We start from the raw sequence: 27,211 nt of genomic DNA on the forward strand, positions 1-27,211 counted from the left end.
AAGAAACGTCTCAAAATTACAAGAGTACAAGATTCAAAACGTAAAGTACAAGATATTAAATTGTACGCAAGGACGTTCGAAAATCCAGAACCGGGACCAGAGTCAACTCTCAACGCTCGACGCAACGGACTAAAAATTACAAGTCAACTATGCACATGAATATAATATAATATATAATTAATTCTTAAAATTAATATATATATTATATTATATTTAAAAACCGTCGGCATAAAAAAACAAAGACTTTTGAGCCTCCCCAGCTGGCCATGCGATTGCATGGCCTTGAAGGGCAAAGCCCATGCGATCGCATGAGCATCTTTTCCCAGCTCATAGGCCTATAAAATCAAGTGTTTGGTGCATCATTTATCATTCGTAAATCTCTCTATCTATATGTAAACGTATATATATATTTATATTTTAATTTTAATTTTAATTTTAAATCCTAATAATAAGGGTATGTTAGCAAATGTTGTAAGGGTATAAGTCGAAATTCTGTCCGTGTAACGCTATGCTATTTTTAATTATTGTAAGTTATGTTCAACCTTTTTAATTTAATGTCTCGTAGCTAAGTTATTATTATGCTTATTTAAAACGAAGTAATCATGATGTTGGGCTAATTACTAAAATTGGGTAATTGTGCTTTGTACCATAATTGGGGTTTGGACAAAAGAACGACACTTATGGAAATTAGACTATGGGCTATTAATGGGCTTTATATTTGTTTAACTAAATGATAGTTTGTTAATTTTAATATAAAGATTTACAATTGGACGTCCCTATAAATAACCATATACACTCGATCGAATACGATGGGCGGGATATTTATATGTACGAATAATCGTTCATTTAACCGGACACGGGAATGGATTAATAGCCACTAGAATTATTAAAACAGGGGTGAAATTATGTACAAGGACACTTGGCATAATTGATAACAAAGTATTAAAACCTTGGGTTACACGCAGTCGATATCCTGGTGTAATTATTAAACAAAGTAATAAAACCTTGTTACAGTTTAAGTCCCCAATTAGTTGGAATATTTAACTTCGGGTATAAGGATAATTTAACGAGGATACTCGCACTTTATATTTATGACTGATGGACTGTTATGGACAAAAACCAGACGGACATATTAAATAATCCAGGACAAAGGACAATTAACCCATGGGCATAAAACTAAAATCAACACGTCAAACATCATGATTACGGAAGTTTAAATAAGCATAATTCTTTTATTTCATATTTAATTTCCTTTATTTTACATTTAATTGCACTTCTAATTATCGCACTTTTATTTATTGTCATTGTATTTAATTGCACTTTTAATTATCGTACTTTTTAATTATCGCAATTTTATTTTATCGCACTTTTATTTATCGCAATTTCATTATCGTTATTTACTTTACACTTTAAATTTAGTCTTTTATTTATTTTTAATATTTTACATTAGGTTTTAACTGCGACTAAAGTTTTAAAAATCGACAAACCGGTCATTAAACGGTAAAAACCCCCCTTTATAATAATAATATTACTTATATATATTTGTATTTTTATAAAATAAAACTAATATAGCGTTAAGCTTTGTTTAAAGATTTTTCCCTGTGGAACGAACCGGACTTACTAAAACTACACTATTGTATGATTAGGTACACTGCCTATAAGTGTTGTAGCAAGGTTTAAGTATATCCATTCTATAAATAAATAAATATCTTGTGTAAAATTGTATCGTATTTAATAGTATTTCCTTGTAAAATTTAATAGTATTTTATACCCCTTAGCTTTAACATCAGAAGATCCAAATGAACATCTTCGTACCTTTAATAGGATATGTACTCTATTTAAAATAAGAGAAGTGGAGGATGAACAGATATATCTCATGTTATTTCCCTGGACTTTAAAGGGAGAAGCCAAAGATTGGTTAGAATCATTACCTGAAGGGGCGATTGATACATGGGATGTTTTAGTTAAAAAATTTCTTAAACAATTCTTTCCGGCATCTAAAGCCGTAAGACTTCAAGGAGAAATTGTTACGTTCACACAAAAGCCAAACGAAACTCTATATGAAGCGTGGACAAGATTTGGAAAGTTATTGAGAGGATGTCCGCAACATGGTTTAGACATTTATCAAATAGTACAAATATTCTACCAGGGATGCGGCATCACTACACGAAAAGACATCGATATAGCAGCCGGTGGTTCCATTATGAAGAAAACCGCAACTGAAGCTTACAAAATTATTGATAACACTGCCTCCCACTCGCATGAGTGGCACCAGGAAAAAGATATCTTTCGTTCATCTAAAGCGGCTAGAGCCGATTCTAGCCTTGACTTTGATTCCGTTTCGGCAAAAATAGATACTTTCGAGAGACGAATGGAAAAGATGACTAAAGATATTCACACAATACGAATCAGTTGTGAGCAATGCGGTGGACCACACTTAATGAAAGATTGTCACATTGAACAAACGATGGAACAACGAGAGAATGTTTCCTACATGAACCAAAGGCCGGGAAATAATTATCAAAATAATTATCAACTGCCAAGGCCAAACTTCAATCGAAATCAAAACATTCTTTACAATCCAAATGGACCAAACAATAACTCGTATAACCAACAAGGTCCGAATAACCAACCAACTCAAAACAACACTTTCAATCAACAAAGACCTGGTTTGTATAAACCATCACAACAAACCGAAGAAAAAAAGTCAAATCTAGAAGAAATGATGGCAAAGCTAATGGAATCTCAAACACAATTTATTACATCTCAAACCCAAATAAATGAGAGGTTTGATCAGTCATTAAGAACTCAACAAGCTTCCATTTTGAATCTAGAAAAACACGTAGGTACTCTTACTAGCATGATGAGTGAGAGGGAACAAGGAAAGCTACCGAGTAATACTGAAGTAAATCCTCGGAATGAGAATGTTAATATGGTTTCAACGAATTCTGAAAAACCAGCTCCAGAAGATGGGAAGGTTTTAGATGTGAGTAACAATGAAGAAGTTACAACACCACCACCACCACCCGAGTATGTAAAGCCAGTTATGGCACCATACAGACCACCCGTCCTGTTTCCAAGAAAAGGAGTTGAGTATGAGCAAGTAATAGGTAATAAAGTTTATGATACCTCTGGAAAGAAGAAGAAGAATAAGAAAGTGCAAGAAACAAAAACCGTAAAGATAAACCCGGTGAAGACAGTTCCATCAAAAGTTCCACCCAGGTTGGGTGATCCGGGTGAATTTATTGTTCCTTGTCTACTTAGTGATTGTGTCATGTAGGATGCACTAGCAGATTTATGTGCGAGTGTGAGTGTTATGCCTCTTTCATTATATAAGAGATTAGGAGTAGGTGAGTTAAGTCCAACAGAGATGAGTGTTCGAATTTTTGATCAAACCATTAAGCACCCAGTTGGAATTGCTGACGACCTACCCGTTCAAGTGGGTAATTTAACCTTTTTAGTCGAATTTATTATCATTGACATAGAAGAGGACCCAAACATTCCTCTAATTTTAGGTCGACCATTCTTAGCATCTACCGGGGCTTTATTTGATGTAAGAGAGGGTAGAATGACACTTAGTAATAATGAAAAATCGATCACCTTTGTGAGTCGAAAGTCTAAATCTCCACCAACCAAAACCGTTGAACTGACAAAAACGATATGTAAGAACCATGTTATTTTACCAACTCCAACGGTAGTGCTTAGCAATAATAAAATACCTAAGTGTGGGGAAGATGAAGTAACACCTAATGATGACCTGATAACAAAGAACCCCGTTGTTGATACAAAATTAAATGACTCCGTTATTAACAGTTCAATGAAGAAACTTATTAAATGGATTCGCGATGCTAGAACCAAGGGAAACTTTAAGTTATGTAACTGGTTAGTATCCAATCTATCTCCTAGAGAAAAGGCGAAACTAGTTGAATTTGTGGATATTACACAGGAATCCGACCAATGGCTTAAAGCAAAAGTCACAGATATGCAAGTTGATTATGGTCCAAGAGAAATTGACAATGAAGTTAACCACAATTTCGACACCACAGCTACCTAAGTGTGGGGAGATTCAAATGTTCTAAGAAATAATGCTGTCTAGGGTTAGTTGTTCTGTTCTCGTGTAGTTCCGAGAATGGAATTCGATTGGTCTTTTCCGCTAGCAGACACTAAAGAACTAGTTTTCTCCCCCCATTCTGATTTTTTTCAAATATTTTGTAGGTTTTATATGAAATTAATATGCTTTTTAAATTTAAGTTTTGTGTGAATTTAAAAACAAAATTTACTTTATTTCATTAAGTTTAAAAAATGATTTCTAAAATTCATCGTAAGTTGAAGACTAGGTCATGGAACCTAAATTGCTTTACCCGAGGGCGGGGCGAAAAATTTTGTTATCATTATTTTTAACTTTATTGATCTAAAGTATACCAAAAAAATTAAAAAACCACAAAAATCTTTGCTTTTAAAACAATCGCTTTAAAAACGACAAATTTTAAATTTTGTCGAGAGACGGACTAGGTAAACATACCGAAACTACCTAAAGTAAAAGGAAACAAAATTTTAAAAATTATTCATTTAAATTATTTTAATAAATAAAGGTTTATATATATATATATATATATATATATATATATATATATATATATATATATATATATATATATATATATATATATATATATGTTTGTAGTTTATCTTATGTACAAAACGGGATAAAACAGCGCACTTGTAAAGATTAAGTTCAGCAAAAGCTACTAATTTTAACGATAAGACGCAAAACATATGTGAAATTACAACAAAAGAAATGAACTATGAGGCGCGCCATCTATCATTCGACGACCTTAGTAATTACAAACTCGGTATTTTTAATCACTTTTCTACACTAATCACCCTCATGAATTTATAATTATCGTCTGATTTCATGCAAATGAGGGTATTGCATGATCTCAAGTGTGGGGAAGGGTTATAAATTCTATCGGGTTTACACTTAGTTTAAGTGCCAAATTTTGTGAAAATTTAAAAAATTTTCAACTAAATGAATTCAAAATCATGTTTATACATATTTATGAACGATAAAACTAGGTGTTAATGCCGAAATTATTGTTACCTCGGAGAGAACATAAATGGAGAAACAACCCAAAACGTTAGAATTCATTTAAAATGGAATAAAGGAGAATAAAAAGGCAAAGAAATAAAATAAAAAGCTAAGTGTGGGAAGAATTTACCAAGTTATTCAAAACATATATCACACATTTGTACAAGATTATTGCAGGTACTTTTGCTTTGGACGATTTTAATCAGTTTTACCTAATTTACTGTAATATATTTGAAAGAATAGATGGATCTACACGATGAATCAATTCCATCATTAAAAGGAAGTAAAGTCTTCCGAAAAAGACACGCGCTTCTTGATTTAGGTCAGGAAGTTGTCGTCCAGACCAGTTGTAGAGTCTACGAAAAACCTTGAAAATTTTTCTCAAAAATCAGCTGGAAATCCACGGACCTCAACATCAAACAGGGTCGCCAAGTGGTCAGACTTATCCTAACCATGAGAGGATCTATCTCGTAAAATGGGGAGGGCGCCGTGCAAATTAGCTTGATAAGACTAATGAATCAGACCCCCAGAAAGGATAATCTCCTTAAAAGATTAAAAATCAGCCTTTAAGCCTGATATTACTCAATCCTTGAGATTGACCTTAAAGATTGAGAATTACAAACTCATGGAATTCGATGATATCTAAACTCGAGTTTGAACGAGAAAATATTTTGATCAAAATAAAACCGATTTGTTTTCTGAAAACCCATTTTCAATGCATTCATTACCATTGAACGTAAAATCCTAGGAATTCACCTAGAATTCATTAGGTCACCTGAACCAAATCGGGTGTCAACCGTAAGAACGGTGGTTTCATAGCATGGTCAAATACAGTACCTTGTGCCAGACCAAAAAACTATAGGGTGATCTTTACTATTGCTCCTACAAAGGATAGTAATTGCATCCGACACGTTTTAGACCATAATCAAAAGCATGTCACGGGACATTGCCTTAACAGTTGCTTGTTCAACGCTTTCCTTTACAACCGGACGGTAGTTTACCGAAAGGTAATATACGGAGCAAGTATACTGGACGTGTTGCTTTCCTAATACAAGGTTAGCAAGTGGGTGATACAAAACCATAAGTTTTGAGCTAAAATTTTCAAATCTGAAACCCACAAAACCCACAAAAACAATTTTGCAAACACCGGTAAAGGGTTATTCCGGAAAACTTATCTAGGGTAAAAGCTAGATTGAATTTTCAAAAGATCAATTGTTTTCATAAAGATCCAATTTCCTAAAGGATCTAAATTTTTATAGTCATGTGGGACTGTAAACCACAACGTTACTATCATTGTTCATACCGCCAAATCAAAATCACTGATGTACAAAGTGTGAAGAATAAAGAAGTGATTCTAGTATTTTTATTTCAAGACTATATTGCTTGAGGACAAGCAACGCTCAAGTGTGAAAATATTTGATAATGCTAAAAACGAACATATATTTCATAGCATTATCCCTCAAGAAAGACAAGCTTTTAGTTGCAATTATTCTATTTACAAGTGATATTCGTTTAAATAATAAAAGGTGAAGACAAAAGACAGATTCGACGAATTGAAGACGCAAACGACCAAAAAGCTCAAAAGTACAAAGTACAATCCAAGTTGTTCAAATTATTGATGAGAAACGTCTAGAAATTACAAGAGTACAAGCCGCGAAACGCAAAGTACAAGATATTAAATTGTACGCAAGGACGTTCGAAAATCCAGAACCGGGACCAGAGTCAACTCTCAACGCTCGACGCAACGGACTAAAAATTACAAGTCAACTATGCACATGAATATAATATAATATATAATTAATTCTTAAAATTATATATATATTATATTATATATTAATACCGTCGGCAAACAAGAAAATAAAATTATGTGAGCTGGATCAGAGGGCCATGCGATCGCATGGCCTGGAAGTACAATTTCCATGCGATCGCATGGGGCCAAAAGTCAGGCCAAGTGCTATAAATTGCAAAGTTTTCAGCCGAGTTTGGTACATCTTTTTCTCTTCTTCATCTATCAACGTAATATATATATATATATATATATATATATATATATATATATATATATATATATATATATATATATATATATATATTATAATTTTAATAATAATAAGGGTATGTTAGCGAATGTTGTAAGGGTGTAAGTCGAAATTCTGTCCGTGTAACGCTACGCTATTATTAATCATTGTAAGTTATGTTCAACCTTTTTAAATTAATGTCTCGTAGCTAAGTTATTATTATGTTTATTTAAGCCGAAGTAATCGTGATGTTGGGCTAAAATATTAAAATTGGGTTATTGGACTTTGTACCATAATTGAGGTTTGGACAAAAGAACGACACTTGTGGAAATTAGACTATGGGCTATTAATGGGCTTTATATTTGTTTAATTAAATGATAGTTTGTTAATTTAATATAAATATTTACAATTGGACGTACCTATAAATAACCATATACACTCGATCGGACACGATGGACGGGATATTTATAAGTACTAATAATCGTTCATTTAACCGGACACGGGAATGGATTAATAGTCAATGGACTTATTAAAACAAGGGTGAATTATATACAAGGACACTTGGTGTAATTATAGTTTAAGTCCCCAATTAGTTGAAATATTTGACTTCGGATATAAGGATAATTTGACGAGGACACTCGCACTTTATATTTATGACTGATGGACTGTTATGGACAAAAACCAGACGGACATATTGAATAATCCAGGACAAAGGACGATTAACCCATGGGAATAAACTAAAATCAACACGTCAAACATCATGATTACGGAAGTTTAAATAAGCATAATTCCTTTATTTCATATTTAATTGCACTTTTAATTATCACACTTTAATTTATTGTCATTTTATTTATCGTACTTTTAAATTATCGCAATTTTATTTATCGTCATTTTATTTATCGCACTTTTATTTATCGCAATTTCATTATCGTTATTTACTTTACGCTTTAATTTAAGTTATATTTATTTTTAATATTTTACATTAGGTTTTAACTGCGACTAAAGTTTTAAAATCGACAAACCGGTCATTAAACGGTAAAAACCCCCTTTTATAATAATAATAATACTACTTATATTTATATTTATATTTATACAAATATAGTTTTAAAAATATAGCGTTAAACTTGGCTAGCTCCCTGTGGAACGAACCGGACTTACTAAAAACTACACTATTGTACGATTAGGTACACTGCCTATAAGTATTGTAGCAAGGTTTAGGTACATCCACTCTATAAATAAATAAATAACTTGTGTAAAATTGTATCGTATTTAATAGTATTTCGTAGCAAAAATACTACTATTTTGTACCCCTTCGCTTTAACATCAGTTTCCACCCCCACTAGCCATGAATCTCAAACAAGAGTTCATGTTGGTTTGCAAATCCACGAGGCATTGGTGAATAGTGGAGACCTCCCCCTCCATTTCGCCTCGCAACTTCGTAATCTCACCCATGAGCATACCCCTTAAGTCATGGATCTCACGTCTCATGTCAACGTCTAGCACGTTGATTGCACTCTTGCAATCATCTTTCAATTCGTCAAAGTCCCCGTCCAAACCATCCAAACGTTGGTGGACGTCTTCGACCTTTGCTTTCACGTCGTCCATGGATGTCTCTACATCCATGATCCTTTTGTCCAAGTTTGCGACAAAGTCTTTGGATGTACCTCTGTTCTTCTTGGCTCCTTGGCGAGTCTCTACCCTGCCACGAGTCTCATCACCCATCACACCACTTGTTGCGCTCATATTCTTCTCGGTCTCGATTGCCATCTCCTTGAATTGACCTGGCTCTCATACCAAATGTCACGGACTTATCTCGATAAGCTCACCGTGCGGCACTTAGTCTCTACTAAGTCAGCCTAGCTCGGACCTTCCAATGATTCAAGTGACTAAAAGAGAACAAAATAGAGAACAAGTGGGAACTTAAAGAAAATGCTTATATTGATTATGAAAGCTTTACATGAGAGAATAATTGAGTTTTTGAGGTGTGGTGTGCCAAATGAGACCACTCCTATTTATACTACTCCTAACACAAAATGGATGGCTAAGATTAATCTAAATCAATGGTTAGGATCTAAGTACTAGAAATTTCAAGTATATACATGGAGATAGATATTTTCATGAACATTTCATACCATTCCATGGAAGAACTCATGGGAAAGTTCTAGGGAGCTTCCATGATGTTCTTGGGCCTTCCATGAGGTTCTTGGGTTAAAACTCTTAATTGGGCCACAAACTTATTGGGTTGTGACATAAAATACCCTTGCATGATATTTAACACAACAAGAAAACCGGGCGATGTGAGTCTTTCGGATTGCTTATTCATTTTTAACGTGGCGTTTTGTATTTACATAATAAAAAATAACTTGGTGCGAGTGTTTTATGTATAAAAGATGGCTCGAAATACTTGTCGTTCTTTAAAAAGCGCCCGTTTCGCGTATACCAAGTTGCATTGTGTTCGTAAAATTATTTCTAGTTGTAAGGTGATGGTGAAAGAATTTAACCCGCGTCGAGATGGAAGATACGAATGGACAATGATTTGGGTGGGGTTAGTTTATGTTTTTTAAAAAGTTTGATAAATTTACGGGTTTAATCCCTGAATAAATTGAGAAGTGAGGTAAGTTGAGGGGTGAGAATTGTTTTTTTGAGAATGGAGTGTCGTTTTTAGGTTATCAAACGACCAAATCTTGGTCTTCTATTAGTATGTAGGGTAAATAAATAAATAAATTATCTTACTAGTATCAAGTAATTTTTTTTAAAAAAAAAGAGCATTACATAATGGTAAATTTAGAAAAATAATACTCCCTCAGTCCCAAATTTATTGTTCCTAGACAAAAAACACACAGTTTAAGAAAATGTACTCGATACATGTACTTTTTCTGTTAACTTTTCAGTTTTACCCAGTACTTTTTACTTATCATTTTGTCTTACATGTATAAAGTAGGGGTACAAAAGAACTTTATCATATTATTCTTTTCCATTTATGAAAGTGGACAATTAATTTGGGACATTCAAAAAAGAAATAATGGACAATAGATATGGGACGGAGGGAGTAGGTCTTAAGTAATGAGAAATAATAATTTGCTTGGAGGTTTGCATGTATTATTTCGGGTAGCTTTCAGGTGATCTTCCGGTCGATTATCGGTAGTTGTTTCTGTTTTATCTTGTTTAGTTGCGGTGACGGTTAGCGTTATCCCGTCTGTCGACGTTGATTACACATGTATTACTCTTTTTAGCAAAGTGTATCTCCACCATGTTAGTGGAACTGTTTGTATTAGGTTATGTCTTTTGGTCGTTTTTTGCCGTGGTGTTTATTTTATATATCGATTATACTTGTTGATATTCAGATTCATTGAATGTTATCGTTTGTTCGACTAATAGAAAAATATGTCTCAAGTACGAAATGAACCATATTCGAATAAATCCTAAATGAAATGCAACGAGTGCTTGATATATATTATTTACTATCAAGATATATCATGTGTCGCTAATATTATTTATAAATGAATTTAATATTATTTTTCACAAAAAAGTTAGGTTACGTAGAATTTATTTTGTTAATTTTTGTAAAGAAAAAGAAGCTTTCATTTATTACTAAGAAGTCGTGAAAGATGAAAGTCTTATGCACAATTTTGAATAAAAGAAACGACCGAGGGATACTCTTTTCGACTCTTAGGGTGTGTTTGATAACGTTGAATGATTCAAAGGTTCCGATTGAATTTGATTCTGAACGAAAATGTGTTTGATAGTTATTTTGAGTAACACTCTTAAATGATGTAAAATTATCATAATAATCTTTTAAATACAAATCATCATATGATAATATATTCAATATAAACTAAACATAAGGTATTGATTTAATCAAAATCATAACGTATAAAACAACGATTAACAACAAATCTTAAAAATGAACAAATTAAATGAAAAGGAAAAACAAATCTGGGTAGACATCTTTACAGAAGTGAATCTCCAATGGGTACAACTTTTTTTTTTTTTTGCTAAAATAACGAATACTATAAAACAAAGGTTAACTCATCAAAAGATGAACGAACGGAACAAAAATACAACATGATAACGGAAGACTCGAACTTATAAAACGAAATCCTAACCGCTATTTACGACCGAGCCTATCATAAAAACAAATAAAACATCACAACCAAACAACCAACTAATCAAACACTAAACTAAACTGACAACTAATTAAATGATCGCCACAAACGTAAGGGACGAGAAACAATTCAAGACATAACTGCGGATTAAATGCACCTATTTGCAAACCTTAAAGTTTTTTATTCTAACACAGATCAGAATACTTTGTTAAGAGTTCGAAAAATTATTCGTCACTCCGGCTTTCATTCCTCGACTGTTTCAAACCTATTAGCTTGCCCGTAACCATTTTAGACATCGAAAAATTGTTAGACTCTGTTGGAGCAACCGCCACACACTTTGATGACGACGTTTCAAGCATGGATGCTTCACCCAACGCCTGACACCTATAAGCAATAGTTGAACACTTCTCTAAATTTGTTACCTTTGATCAATTAGCCGTAACAAAACGGGGACCACTAATAAGAGATTTGACCGATCCGGCAACTTGAACTCCTTTCTTCCGAGAGCCAAATTGAATATTACTGATTGTTTCCATCCAAAACCACTTCATTTGGCAAAACCATATTCGCAACATGAGTCTTCTCTTAGACATCCCTGGACAAGAACCCACCAATGACTTCCTTTTCTTTACCGTTGATTTCCGAATCCCGAGACAAGAACCCACCAATGACTTCCTTTCTTTACCGTTGATTTCCGAATCAATAGCCGCGTCTTCATCCCAAGGCACGAAGACATTAACGTCCAGCTCTTTCTTATTGGTATCCAAAAGGGATACCTTTGCAACCGAAGGCTCTAAACAAGAGCTAGGCTCAACATAAGACACCTTATCAATACCACCCACAATTCCACCTTTATAAGAACCAAAACATAAACTTTGATCGTTACAACTGGCATCGAAAAGCATAATGTACATGTCATTAAGGCAAATATTATTGACTTGACCTTCATTACAGCCGTAACATTTTTTTACTTCCAAACACCGTTAGCTTACCACATACAATCTTTTACTTTGTTCCGAAGTAAATAATTCAAATGATCAATACACACTGTAAAATTGGAGTTTAACAAATCAACGAATTTACAATTATAATTGGTTGAAGATCGGTTGAATAAAGAAAGTAAAACCGTTTTGTTAAAAAGGGGGGAAAATTAATATTGTGTTATAATTCAGTAGGCTTATAACTACCTTTAGTGGTTTGATTCTTGATGTTATAATTCAGTAGGCTTATAACTACCTTTAGTGATTTGATTCTTGATTAAGAATACTAATAATGAAGTGTAAGAACAAAGATGATAATGGAGAGAAAGAAAGAAACACTTTGTAAGTGTGAGAAATGGTGCAAGTTTAATGCTTGCATTCATGAGTATTTATAGCCTAAAATCTCAATATAAAAATACATACTTTGTGTACCAAAATTGACTATATGTATACACCAAAATTGACTATCCATATCTATATTATTATTATTATTATAACACTCCCCCTTGGATAGCAATTTTATTTTGTTGAAGATCAACTATAAATTACTGCCTCGTTAAAAACCTTGCTAAAGAAAACCCAGTGGGAAAAAAACTTTAGCTAAGGGAAAAAGAGTGCAGCATGGAGTTGACTCCCCCTCAAGTAGACATCGCTTCAGCTGTTACATCTTTTGAACATGTCTCATGCCAATGTTATGAACGTGTGTTCTGAAAATAGCAGTTGGAAGTGCTTTCGTGAAAAGATCAGCAGAGTTTTTGCTAGATTGCACATATCTCATTTCAATCTGGTTGTCCTTAATGAGATTTTGAGTGTATGAGAAGAATCTAGGTGGTATGTGTTTTGTTCGGTCACTTTTGATATACCCTTCTTTCATCTGTGCTATGCAAGCTGCATTATCTTCAAAGATAGTTGTTGGACTTTTATCGCGTTCTAGTCCACAAGAATCAGTAATGAGTTGTGTCATTGATCTCAACCAAAAACATTCTCGAGTAGCTTCATGTAATGCAATCACTTCGGCATGATTTGACGATGTAGCAACAAGTGTTTGTTTTTGAGAACGCCATGATATTGCAGTACCTCCATTTAGGAATACATATCCAGTTTGAGATTTAGCTTTATGTGGATCAGATAAATAACCTGCATCTGCATAACCAACCAAATCTTGTTTTGATTCGTTAGAATAAAATAATCCTAAATCAGTAGTTCCTCGAAGGTATCGAAATATGTGTTTGATCCCATTCCAGTGTCTTTTGGTAGGAGCAGAGCTGAACCTTGCCAACAAATTAACTGCAAAAGAAATGTCAGGTCTTGTACAATTTGTAAGATACATAAGAGCTCCAATTGCACTAAGATATGGTACTTCTGGTCCAAGAATGTCTTCTTGATCTTCACATGGACGAAATGGATCAGCTTCAACATTGAGTGATCTAACAACCATAGGAGTACTTAATGGTTTTGCCTTGTCCATATTGAAACGTTTCAAAATCTTTTCAGTATATGTTGTTTGATGTACAAGTAAACCATTAGGCATATGCTCAATTTGTAAACCAAGGCAATACTTGGTTTTTCCGAGATCTTTCATTTCAAATTCTTTCTTTAGAAGTTGAATGGCTTCATGGATCTCTTTATTTGTACCTATGATGTTAAGATCATCAACATAAACAGCTATGATCACATATCCGGATGTTGTTTTCTTAATGAAAACACAAGGGCAAGTAAGATTATTTGTATACCCTTTGCTTATCAAGTAATCACTTAATCGGTTATACCACATACGTCCCGATTGTTTTAACCCATATAAAGATCTTTGTAATTTAATCGAATACATTTCTTTGGGTTTTGCATTTGATGCTTCTGGTACCTTAAATCCTTCAGGTATCTTCATATATATATCACTATCAAGTGATCCATATAGATAAGCAGTCACAACATCCATGAGATGCATTTCTAAATTTTTAGAAACTGTCAGGCTGATTAAGTATCTAAAAGTAATTGCATCCATAACAGGGGAATAAGTTTCTTCATAATCAATTCCTGGTCTTTGAGAAAAACCTTGAGCTACAAGTCTAGCTTTATACCTTGTAACTTCATTTTTCTCATTTCTTTTTCGGACAAAAATCCATCTGTATCCTACAGGTTTCACATCTTTAGGAGTGAGAATGATGGATCCGAAAACCTTTCTTTTATTGAGTGATTCTAATTCAGCTCGTATTGCTTCTTTCCATTGAGCCCAATCATGTCTATTTTGACATTCAACCATAGATGTTGGTTCTGGATCATCATCATTATTCATGATGTCATACGCAACATTAAATGAAAATTTCTCATCAAGATTTTTCATTTCATTTCGGTTCCATAATATTTTTGAATATGCATAATTGATTGCAATTTCTGTATTGACATCATCAATCTCCTCTGCAGTAGGAGTAGTGATTTGTGGTTCTTCTTGAACACTTTCTTTTACTTCATTATCAGCTGATTTTCTTTTTCGAGGATTTTTATCCTTTGAACCAATTGGTCTTCCACGTTTCTGACGTGGCAAAGATTCATGAGTGACGTTATTGCCAGCTTTTGGAATTTCAATTCGAGCTGGAGTATTTACTGCTGGTATATATGATTTTGTCACCGTTTTTGTATCTGTAAATGCATCAGGCAATTGATTTGCAAGTTCTTGTATATGCATTATCTTTTGAACTTCTGTCTCGCATTCTTTTGTGCGAGGATCAAGATACTTTAATTGAGGTTCACACCATGAAACATCATTTTCTTTATTTTTCATTTCTCCCCCTAATCTAGGGAACAATGTTTCATTAAAATGACAATCAGCAAAACGTGCTGTAAAAACGTCACCTGTCATAGGTTCAATATACCTTAATATTGAAGATGTTTCATATCCAACATATATTCCCAACCTCCTTTGAGGACCCATTTTTGTACGTTGTGGTGTCGCAATTGGAACATACACTGCACAACCAAATGTTCTAAGATGGGAAATATTTGGCTCTTGACCAAAAGCAAGTTGTAGGGGGGAATATTTATGACTTGCACTTGGTCTGATGCGAATCAATGCAGCAGCATGTAAAATTGCATGACCCCATATAGATACAGGGAGTTTTGTTCTCATTATCAATGGTCTAGCGATTAACTGTAAACGTTTAATCAATGACTCGGCTAAACCATTTTGTGTATGCACATGAGCAACAGAATGTTCAACAACAATTCCTATAGACATGCAATAGTCATTAAATGCTTGAGATGTAAATTCACCAGCATTATCAAGTCTCACCCTTTTAATGGTGTAATCAGGAAAATGAGCTCTCAATTTAATAATTTGGGCAAGAAATTTTGCAAATGCCACATTACGGCTTGATAACAGACAAACATGAGACCATCTGCTAGATGCGTCTATTAGAACCATGAAATATCTAAATGGTCCACATGGTGGATGAATTGGTCCACATATATCACCTTGAATTCTTTCAAGAAACATTGGTGATTCTTTCTCAACCTTAAGTGGTGAGGGTCTAGTTATCAATTTTCCAAGAGAGCAAGATGTACATGGAACCATTGTATCATGATGGATTTTTCTATCCTTTAGTGGATGTCCATGAGTACATTCAATAATCCTTTTCATCATTGTTGATCCTGGATGGCCTAATCTGTTATGCCATAAACTGAATACACCAGGATCAATATATTTTTCGTTAACTACCATATGTATTTCTGGTACATTTATATGTGTATAATGTAATCCAGAACTAAGTCTTGGCAGTTTTTCAACCACATGACTCTTGTCAGTGATACTTAAATATTTCTCATTTTCTGTTGTCACTGACTGATAATCATACCCGTTAAGGTATATGTCGGAGAAACTCAATAAATTTCTGCTTGATTTGGGAGAAAATAAGGCATCATTTATTAAAAATTTTGTACCATTTGGTAGTATGAAATTTGCCTTTCCTATCCCTTTTATCAAGTTAGCAGGTCCTGATATTGTATGTATAGTTCCTTCCGTTGGTTTTAGATCAATAAAATATTTCTCGGATTTAAGTATAGTGTGTGTAGTTCCACTGTCTGCTATACAGAGATCTCCACCACTTGATTGATGTTGTATTCCAGCAAAATTCATATTGAACTTCATATATAAGAAATAAATAGTGAGTACATTAATATTACACAATATTTTAAACGCAAATAGATAGTACTGAAACATTTAGCAAACATAATGACAAAGACAGACGATATTAAATCGTTTATTTTTCAAAAGACACACAACTTAAACATTCAAGAAATCTTCATATAAATCAGATGGTTTCTCAGTGACTGTTGGATCAATATTATCCACAAAATTTACTTCCTTTTCTTTACCTTTCAGCGAATCCTGATACATCTTAACAAGATGTTTAGATGTTCGGCAAGTATTAGCCCAGTGGCCCATTCTACCACATCTGTAGCAAGATTCTTCAGAATTTTTAGAAGAATTTTCTTCAACATCTTGTTTAATGGGCTTGTTTTGTGGTTGATATTTATATTTTCGTGGATTACTATTTCTTTGACCACCACGGCCACGACCACGACCACGTCCACGCCCATTACCATTACCATAAGGATGGTTTCTACCATAGTTATGGCTTTTGGCATGATGATGGTGATGGTTATTATAACCACGACCTTGCCCGCGTCCTTGTCCCTGTTTATAATTATTTGCAGTATTTGCTTCAGGGATTGCAAGTGTACCAGTAGGACGGGATTGCTGATTTTTCATTAATAGCTCATCATTTTGCTCTGCAACTAAGAGATATGAATTAAGTTCAGGATATGTTTTGAACTTTAGCATTCTCAAATTTCTTTGCACTGTGATGTTTGCAGCATTCATTGTGGAGAAAGTTTTCTCCATCATGTCTGCATCACTAATTTCATGTCCACAGAATTTAAGTTGTGAACATGTATTATACAGAGCTGAGCTGTATTCATTTACTTTCTTAAAGTCTTGGAACCTTAATGTTCTCCATTGTTCCATTGCAGCTGGAAGTAAAATTTCTCTTTGATTATTGAATCTGCTTTTGAGACCTTCCCATAAAACATGGGGATCTTCTACAGTCACATAATTATTTTGTAAGCATTCATCAATATGTTGATGAATAAAGCAACATGCCGTAGCTTGTTCTTTTTCAGAACAAGTGTTGTTTTCATTTATGGTTTCAAGAATGCCCATTGATTTAAGATGCATTTTTACTTTTATGACCCATGGCATGTAGTTGTTTCCAGTTGATTCTAAAGGAGTAAATTTAAGCTTTTCCAGATTCGACATTTTCTATTATCAAAAATTAAAACAAACATCATGATAAATTAGAGTCAATTTATATTCATAAGTATATAAACATTAAACATAAATTTAATATAACATAAATGATAAGTAGGTGACAGTGTCGACCATGTGTAAGCAATCATAAATAAATGTTATATAACAAAAATATAAATATTAGTAAACATAAATGAAAAATTTGGCGACAGTGTCGACCATATATTTTTTCAGGTGGTATAACCGACCTATATCATTCTGGTGGTATAACCGACCATATATCATTTTGGTGGTATAACCGACCATATATCATTTTGGTGGTATAACCGACCATATATCATTTTGGTGGCAGAGCCAACCATATTTAGTATTAAGATTATCGTGCTGATAACGTGTTATAATTCAGTAGGCTTATAACTACCTTTAGTGGTTTGATTCTTGATGTTATAATTCAGTAGGCTTATAACTACCTTTAGTGATTTGATTCTTGATTAAGAATACTAATAATGAAGTGTAAGAACAAAGATGATAATGGAGAGAAAGAAAGAAACACTTTGTAAGTGTGAGAAATGGTGCAAGTTTAATGCTTGCATTCATGAGTATTTATAGCCTAAAATCTCAATATAAAAATACATACTTTGTGTACCAAAATTGACTATATGTATACACCAAAATTGACTATCCATATCTATATTATTATTATTATTATAACATATTGAACGATTTGTGAAATAGAAGATGAGAAAGATGAAATATATCAGGAAGAGGGAAAGACTAATGAAGGGATTAATCGATAAGAGGAAGAAGATAAGCTGAGAGAATAAAAGGTTAATGGGGTAAAAATACAACTTTGAATGGTTTAGTCTATTTGAAGGTGAATGGTTCAGAAGCTCGTTCAGCGCATACTCTCATTCAGAGTACCTTTTAAACATTATCAAACACGTTGAATGCTAACCGATCCAGCATTCAGCCCTGAATGGTCCCATCCAACACCAAACAAACACAACCTTAGTCACTTACGGAATGAAATAAACTAATATTAAAAATATCAATATTACTCAAGGTTAATCAACTAGTAAATATATGTTCCTTGCTTTCTTTTTGAAGAATATCAACATATTATTATATTGTTAAAATAATAAATAATAATAATAATAGTTATTATATTTTATATATATATATATATATATATATATATATATATATATATATATATATATATATATATATATATATATATATATATATTCATTTGAAAAACACAACAAGACAAAAAAATGAAACTATTCATTTGAAACTTTTTCACAATTTTGTCACCTTACCCCTCGGTCTTTACATTATGTTAAATTTCACCGCCTTTTGATTACCTTTTTAATTTTGCCCAACCCTCTAATTTTAAGGGATATATATTAAAAACTGTAAAATAATAAAACAAAGACATAAGTGGATGGGTGGCTTCGTGGCCTTTATTGTTTCCAGATGGGTGCATGTTCGATTCTTACAGGGGGGGCTCTTTTTTTTTTTCTTCGAGGCTAGCGATTTTGGGCCCAGCGAAGCGGGCCGACCCGAATACTTGTATTATATTATACATGAAATTGATTACAACCTATACATCCTTATATGATACACCACCACAAATCAATGAAATAAGAATATTTCATTAATTAAAATAGCATTACATAAAATTTAAACATTACTTTAATAATTATCAAGTAATAAACAACATAACTAAAAAAGTACAATTAAGATACGATAGAACTATTCTTCATCATCGGTATCTTCAAACGCCTTTGCATATTTCTTTTTAAGTTTCGCCCTAGCTTTCATGACCATCTGGTATTCGTCGGGAGGCAAGTCGGTTGATACAGGTTGGGAGAGAAGTTTTAAGCATTTTAACATCGTACGCGTCTCGCTTTCCTTTGCTAGCTTTATCATAGTATGTCTTGCTTCATTTGCGGAATTGACAATTGATTGCCGGGCTTCCTCAGACGACAAACGAGATGCCGCATCCGACAAACCTGAACTCCGTTGACTCTTGCCACGACCCGGTGGACGGCGGATGAGATCATCTCGAAATAGACTCTCAAAATGATTCGGGTTCGAGTTCGGGTTCGGGTTCAGGTTGTCATCCTCCTGATTGATTGGTTCATCGGGGAATACATGTTGATCGATTGGTGTCTTTCTTTTGTTGCTCATGACACTTTCAGAACTTAAGAATTTGGGACAATCTTTAAGAACGAGCCACGCCTCTTCAAGGTTGAATGGCCTCCCGGTTTGTTCCTTGAAGGCCTTTCGCGAGTGTGACATAATATCCGCGTCCGAAGCTCCATTTGTGCAATGCTCTGCAAGTTTGGAGTGAATTCCTATGAATCGCTTTATATCTTTTGACATCTTACTCCATTTCCCAGTTATTTGATCCGCTCGTCGAGCCTCGCTCACAAGTGAATTGTATTGTTTTCGGACGGCACCCCAAAAAGAATCATTTGTATCAGAATTTCCGACACCCACATTTTCAGAAACGCGGGCCCAACACTCGGCCAATATCCGACTTTCCTCGTCGGTCCAAGGCACTGTAACCCTTTTTGGCTTTTTACCTTTCGGGTCGGATTGTTTGGGTTCTTGGGTTTCTTCGGGTTCGGGTTCGGCTTGGGTTTCTTCAACCTCCTCGAATGGTGTTTGATGTTGTGGCTCGGTAAATTGTGAAGTTACTGAACTAGACGTTAATGTGAAGGGGGAGTTATTTGGTAAATTATGGGTTGAAACATGGTGTCCAGTCTCCTTCAAAAGCTGGGAATCCATTTTAATAGAGACCTGAATGGGTGATGACAGGTTCATTGACAAGGCCCAATTAATTTGTCCGGAAAATTGTAACAGTTCGTATTAGCATAAATATTTAGACAAAAAGCAAAGGTAAGGACAACTTGGATTTTACAAAAAAAGGTAAAAAAAAAAGAAAAGAAAAAAGAAAAAGGAAACAAGTACTCACTTGGCCTTTTAGAGTATTAGCAGTTTGCATTCCCAAAACAACTGGTTGATAAACCACCTGTACACAGATCATAGATCATATAACTATGAAGTAATAATGACATCAACCACCAAACTAATTAAAATTATATAATGTCACCTTTTTAGGGCGTTTAATCGCCTGATCCATGTCATCCATTGTCTTATTGCCAGAAAAATTAAGCTCCCGATTTAACATTTCTAACCAAAACAGTGCATGTGAGCTACTAACGATTTTTGTTAAATGAAAGCTACTATTAAAATATTCCATAATGCACATCTGTACATTGATAAAAAGCTCAAGCCATCTCTAGTTCTCATTATGTCGTTTAGAGTAAAGTAGCATCAACATCATGTAACATAAGTATAAACATAAAAAATAGAAAACCACATATATAAGAAATGCACCCAAGATGATATCAATGAACCATCATGTATCATGACTTCAGGAATTAAAAAAAAAAAAAAAAAAAAAAGTGATAGTATCATCTCACCTGATGAAACACGAGCACTGTCTTCAACCGTACTCCGTTGACTCTTTCCACGACCCGGTGGACTCGGGTTCGGGTTGTCATCCTTTTGATTGATCGGTTCATCGGGGAATACATCTTGATAGGTTGGTGTCTTTCTTTTGTTGCTCATGACACCATCAAAACTTAAGAATTTGGGACAATCTTTGAGAACGCGCCACGCATCTTCAAACGTGAATTGCCTCCCGGTTTGTTCCTTGAAGGCCTTTCGTGAATGCGACATGATATCCGCGTCCGAAACTCCACTTTCTTCAAGTTTGGAGTAAATTCTTACGAATCGTCTTATGTCTTTTGACATCTTACTCCATTTCCCGGTCAATTGATCCCCTCGTCGGGCCTCGCTCACGAGTGAATTATATTGTTTTCGGACGGCGCCCCAAAAAGAATCCTTTGTTTGAGAGTTGCCGTCATCCATATTTTCAGAAACGCGAACCCAACACTCGGCCAAAATCCGACTTTCTTCGTCGGTCCAAGGTACTTTAACCCTTTTTGGCTTTTTACCTTTCGGGTCGGATAGTTCGGGTTCTTGGGTTTCTTCGGGATCGGTTCGGGTTTCTTCAACGTCCTCGGGTGACGGTGCGTGATGTGGCGGATGAGTATATTGTGGAGTTATGGAAGTGGACGATGAGGGGGAGTTATTTGGTTGGTTATGGGTTGTTACATGGTGTCTAGTATCCTTTATAAGCCCATTTGATCAGTCCAAAAAAATTATAAAAATTCGTATCAGAATAAATATTTAGACAAAGAGTAAAGGTATGGTCAGCTGGATTTTATAAAGAAAAAGTAAAAAAAAAATATGAGGCAAGTACTCACTTGGCCTTTCAGTGTATCAGGAGTTTGAATTCCTAATATAACTGGTTGATACACAACCTGTACATAGATAATAGATCGTATAACTATGAAGTAATAATGACATCAACGACCTTAAAAAAAATAAAGATAGATAATGTCACCTTTCTAGAGCGTTCAATCGCATGATTCATCTCATTCATTGTCTTATTGCCAGATATATTAAGCTCCTGAATTAACATTTCTAACCAAAATACTTAATGTGAGCTACTAACAAATTTTGTTAAATGAAAACTACTATTAAAAACTCCAGAATGCATTTCTGTACATTGATAGTAAGCATAAGCCATCTTTAGTTCTCATTATGCCGTTTACAGTAGAGTAGCATCAACAATATGGTGGTGTTTGTTATTCGGTCGGCAGATCTTATTATGTCTTATATCTGCACTCACACAGACGTTTTTACTGCAGACTGTTTGTTTTTCTGAAGATATAACATAAAATAATGTCTTATTCTGTCTGCAACCTCGCAGACTTAGAAATATGCTTTTAAGTGACGCGGACAGGATTAAGTTATTTTGCTGACATAAAAACAAACAGTCTTCACTATTCAACATACAAACCTTTAGGCCACATCTTTACAAAGATTGCCTGCAAGTATTCGGACAAAAACATCTTCAAAGCAAACAACACCTATGTAACATAAGTTACAAAAACAAAAAAAAAAACAAAAAAAAAAAACAAAAAAAAAAAAAAAAAAACTACGTACAAAAGAAGGAAATCAAGTCGCATCACGTCTTATTATCACCAGATGTATACAAAAGGTCAAAATAACCAAAGATGATATCAATGAACCATCATGTATCATGACTTTAGTTACCCTTATCCAAAAACAATTGAATAAAGTGATAGTATCGTCTCACCTGATGAAACACGAGCATTGTCTTCAGCCGTAGTTTCACTATTACCGGCCTCCATGATAAAATGTTCAACCCTCTTATTTCCAAGTATGTTTTGGTATCTGGATTTTATATAAGACAAAAAGATTATCAGTTATGAGCAAACATGGACATCAAAAAAATACATGATTTAAAATACGTAAATGCACTTACATCTTTATGAACGACATATATGAATTCAACGCTTTGATCTGCAAACACAGAAGCACTCTGTAAAATGAGTTGGTTACAAAAACAGAAACATAATAAATGATAGTCACACGTGTGTAAAACCCCGTTAACCCTAGCTATCAGCATCTAAAGCAGATAAAATAACACTTTAATGAACTGCAGACGGATATATACGCTGCAGGTATCAATATTTAATAATCTTACCATTGACTGCTTCTCATCCTTGAGTTTCTTGCTGACCTCAAGAGGACTTTTACTTTCTTCCAATTCGATTTCATGGTCAAACTTCTCGATCAACCTAAAGAAAGACAAATCCAATATCAGCTATCTTTAAAGCATAACTTACTTCATCGGGCAGACGCAAATTATTTTAACATATCTGATAAAAAAAAAACGAAAACAAAAAACAAAGACTGCATGCATACCTTTTGCACTCTCTCATCTTTCCGGTAAGATCCTCCAACATCCTATTTTGTCTAGTGGAGTCTTCAATCTTGTCCAGCTTCTGAAAACCATCTCTGAAGCCCCAAAAAAAAGTCGATAATTATCATCAAAATGGTATATGAATATTAAACTGACCATAAATGCTGCCTCTATATATGATTCACACGTGACCTTAAATGCTGCCTCTATATATGAAGATAACAATATCAGCTATTCTAAGATAGTATTCTAGTAGGTATTAACTGCCGCCTTTTCTAACTTAAAAAAAAAAAATTAATAAATAAATAAAAATACAACTTTGACATGACTCAAGGTCAAGTGACTATAGCTCAATTCAGATGTGGGTAAACACTAAACATACCTAATAGAATAAACATAGTTGTATGACCAGTGGCGATTCCAGGATTATGTCTCAATGGGGTCCCGAATTTTTTTTTTTTTTTTTTTTTTGTGCCAATTATATTTGAATGTTATTTGAGTGTTGGTTACCTTAAAAATACAATGAATTCGACAAATATATCGGGTCCGAGTAGTTAAATTTAGTAGTGTCCTATACACTTTAAAAGAAAAACTATAAATTCGAAAATTTTATGGGGTCCTTCATTTAAATTTAGTGGTGTCTTATACCGTTTAAAGAGTATTTTCGGCTAAAAATTTTCAAACCAGTGGTGTCCCGTGACCCTACGGGTATCTACATAAACTCGCCATTGGTTGTATCATCTTTTTTACCCAATCTTGTACATTTATACCTCCAGGAGCTAGTTTTTAATAACTATACATACAAATTTGTATATATATAACAATTTTAGCCAGTTACTGACATCTAATATTCCAAGTAAAAAAAAAAAAAAAAAACATGAAAAATCACACTAGTCAAACTTCACGGAAATAAAGCTCTACAAATTGCATAATTTATAAAACAGTAAAGTAGTACAACTAACTAAATTAAACAACGAAGTAGAACACATGGTAAAGGAATTAACATGAAAACTTACGCTAGGGCACGAAAATTGTCACGAATTTCACCATTGATCTGCTCCATATGAGGATTCATTTGTAAATCATAATTCGTCATTTTTAAGCCCTAATTTACTTACAAGTAAAAAAAAAAAAAAAAAAAAATGAGCTTTTGTAAGTAAAAGCATGAATTTGAGCTTCCGAAATCCTTAAAGTGACAACATTTTTGTATTTCGATGTAGACCTACTTCACTGTACCAACTATTTTGAATAGAAGAACATGAAATTCGTAAAGTATTGGAAAATCCCACATCCTAGAATAATGAAAAAAACTGAGAGATAGAGAGAGAATTATGAATAAAAACAGACAACGAACGAGATAAATTGCGGGTGAAAAATGATTCGACTGCCTAGGGTTTCAAAATCATCAATTTGGGGGAAAAATGATATCGGTAACAGGAGCAGTTGCTGAAATTTACAAATTGCATGTTTTTGGGATTAATTTTTTCTTTTCTTTTTTAATAGCACCACGGCGATTTAATCACACACACGTTGTTCATGCGCCTCAACTTATAAGCATATAAATGGGCAGTAAAATCCCCTTCTCACTGTCCCCGCAACGCGATGTGCGTAAGACACATTTGGGTGAAATTCAAAGTTCAAAGGGGCAACCTTATGTGCAATGCTATACCCCACGAGAGTCGAACTCCTGACCTTTAGCTATGAGAGACGGACACTACCACATGAGTTACAACACAAGGTTGACAGTAATTTTATAATTACTTTTTTTTTTTAAGGCGAAAACATACTTCATGAAATTATTTTCACTACTAAATAAAGATTTTGAAATTGATGAAGTGAATTAGTGATTCGGCGTCAAATTTTACGATCTTAGTGAGATAAATTGATAAAGTGAATGTGGAATTCGGGATTTATTTCTTACGGTCTTATTGAGATTAAATATTATGTTAACCTATATGAAAATAGAATATGCAAAAAAAAAAAAAAAAAAAAAAAAAAAAAAAAAAGTTGAAACACAACGAATTTTAGACTTTGAAAAATGTACATCAAAATCAACTTTGAAGGGGTGTCTATTAACGCGTCAATTTTGATATCCATTTTCAAAAACTCCAAAATAAACGTACAATCAACTCTTAGAGCTGTGTATCCATTAGAAATTTCAGATTTTCACTACTACTACTTGGTTTTTTAATTTAATACATAAATAAGTGACAAAAATTTTAAAAATTCACAATTAATTCTTAAATTCAATACGATTTTATTTATGTAAAATATACAAACGTAAGTACATAAAAAATACAGTAACTAAAATTAAATTTGATAGTTTATTGGATTTTCTAAACGTATAATTTAGTGATTAGGGTCATAATATTAACATATCATGAAAGTAAATAATATATATAAAAAAAAAAAAGTCATAGTATCAAAAAGGTTGAACATCTTAAACGCATGTCCTGCTCAATAACTATTGAAGCTTGGTTTGAGTGGTATGAGGGTGGGATTTAACTTGGGTTACTGTCAATCCAGGTTCGATCCTCACTCAAACAGGGAAATTCCAACATATGATGGTAGTGCCATCATCAATACGATTTGGGAAGGTCTCTGGAGAGTTTTCTCAACCTTCGATGGTACTGCCAACATCGTCGCGAATTGGGTTTCCACCTAACGCGTGTGTGAGTAACAAATGAGAGCATTCGATGTCGATATCGGCGTTCAAAAAAAATGTACTGCTCAATATCTTTTAACATGCACGTGGGATTCTATTATCAAATGTGGTCATTATCTCAATTCTCTTGGGTTCAGTTTTACTAGGTCATTCTCAAGCGTATCGGGGATGTGGGAATACTTATTTCTGGGATGACTTTTGGCTTGGTAGATACCAACTAAAGTGCAGGTATATAAGACTTTATTGCCTATAAACAAACAAGCGTGCACTCGTCAAAGACATGAAGAATCTGACTGTTTTTTAGATGGATATGAGTTGGAATTGGGCAAGACCTCCTCGAGGTAGAACCGAATACGGACTTTGTGATCTTGGTGCCGCTCTAAATTCCTTCTCGGCTAGCATGGTGACATGGATAATTGGATTTGGTCAGAGGGTTCTAAGGGTTTTTTTTTCTCGACTAAGGAATTAGCGAAACTGATAGATGATTACGAGTTGCAACATGCTGGTATTGGACGTGAAACATTGAGAAATGGGTTACCTTTCACAAAAATTTGGGATTTTTAGCTATAGAGCAAAAATGAGAAGACTTCAGGTTAGAATGGTAAAAGATAGGTGTGATGACCCGAGAAATTCTGACCAAATTTAAACTTGAATCTTATTTGATTTCGACACGATAAGCAAAATCTGTAATGGGGAGTCTCAAAAACTTTGAACTATTTATATGGAATCATTTGACCTTTGACTATTCCCGACGATTCACGAACTTTACTTTGTAAATAAATAGGTACATGTAAATATAAATATATGGACATATATAATCCATAATGTATACTTTAAACCTTACTTTACTTTGTAAATAAATAGGTACATGTAAATATAAATATATGGACATATATAATCCATAATGTATACTTTAAACCTTAGGAATTAAAAATGTGAAATAATAAATAGAATAAATAAATTACCATTTTACATATATAATATTATGAGTCTATATGAATTCTAATAATAATTATTTAATATATTGTGATATATAATATTTAATAAATATTATTATATAATATAGTGTAAAGTTAATATATTATTTTTAATTACAAGTTTGAAGCTAAGTGATATATTAATATCATTATCATTAATTTCAGCATTTTTATTATTGTTAATATTCATGTTAATATT

General features: G+C 33.7%; 1 protein-coding gene across 3 annotated transcripts; it reads right to left on the reverse strand.

The window, feature by feature from the left end:
• Positions 1-19,090: 19,090 nt before the first annotated feature.
• Positions 19,091-24,862, reverse strand: LOC139856906 (uncharacterized). Of its 3 annotated transcripts, XM_071845616.1 has the most exons (11): positions 24,387-24,862; positions 23,373-23,465; positions 23,152-23,245; positions 22,930-22,967; positions 22,741-22,838; positions 21,982-22,061; positions 21,842-21,898; positions 20,993-21,704; positions 20,620-20,699; positions 20,482-20,538; positions 19,091-20,306 (listed from the first exon to the last, which is right to left on the reverse strand). In XM_071845616.1, exons 1-11 carry the CDS (start codon positions 24,464-24,466, stop codon positions 19,254-19,256), a joined length of 2,442 nt encoding a protein of 813 aa, XP_071701717.1. In that variant the 5' UTR covers positions 24,467-24,862; the 3' UTR covers positions 19,091-19,253. The 3 variants fall into 3 exon arrangements, with proteins under 3 accessions (XP_071701717.1, XP_071701718.1, XP_071701719.1); XM_071845617.1 differs by lacking the exons at positions 23,373-23,465; positions 24,387-24,862 and having other exon boundaries at positions 21,982-22,047; positions 23,152-23,242; XM_071845618.1 differs by lacking the exons at positions 22,741-22,838; positions 22,930-22,967; positions 23,152-23,245; positions 23,373-23,465; positions 24,387-24,862 and adding an exon at positions 22,146-22,467.
• Positions 24,863-27,211: the final 2,349 nt, after the last annotated feature.

This window comes from Rutidosis leptorrhynchoides, chromosome 7 (genome assembly GCF_046630445.1).
Source record: "Rutidosis leptorrhynchoides isolate AG116_Rl617_1_P2 chromosome 7, CSIRO_AGI_Rlap_v1, whole genome shotgun sequence".
NCBI lineage: Eukaryota > Viridiplantae > Streptophyta > Magnoliopsida > Asterales > Asteraceae > Rutidosis > Rutidosis leptorrhynchoides.

Coding starts and splice junctions, on each gene's coding strand:
- LOC139856906 (XM_071845616.1), bottom strand. CDS start 24,466: ATGACGAATTATGATTTACAAATGAATCCTCATATGGAGCAGATCAAT. Junction 23,466..24,386: donor GACAATTTTCGTGCCCTAGC/GTAAGTTTTCAT, acceptor TTGGGGCTTCAG/AGATGGTTTTCAGAAGCTGG. Junction 22,062..22,740: donor CAATGCTCGTGTTTCATCAG/GTGAGACGATAC, acceptor TATTTTGGTTAG/AAATGTTAATTCAGGAGCTT.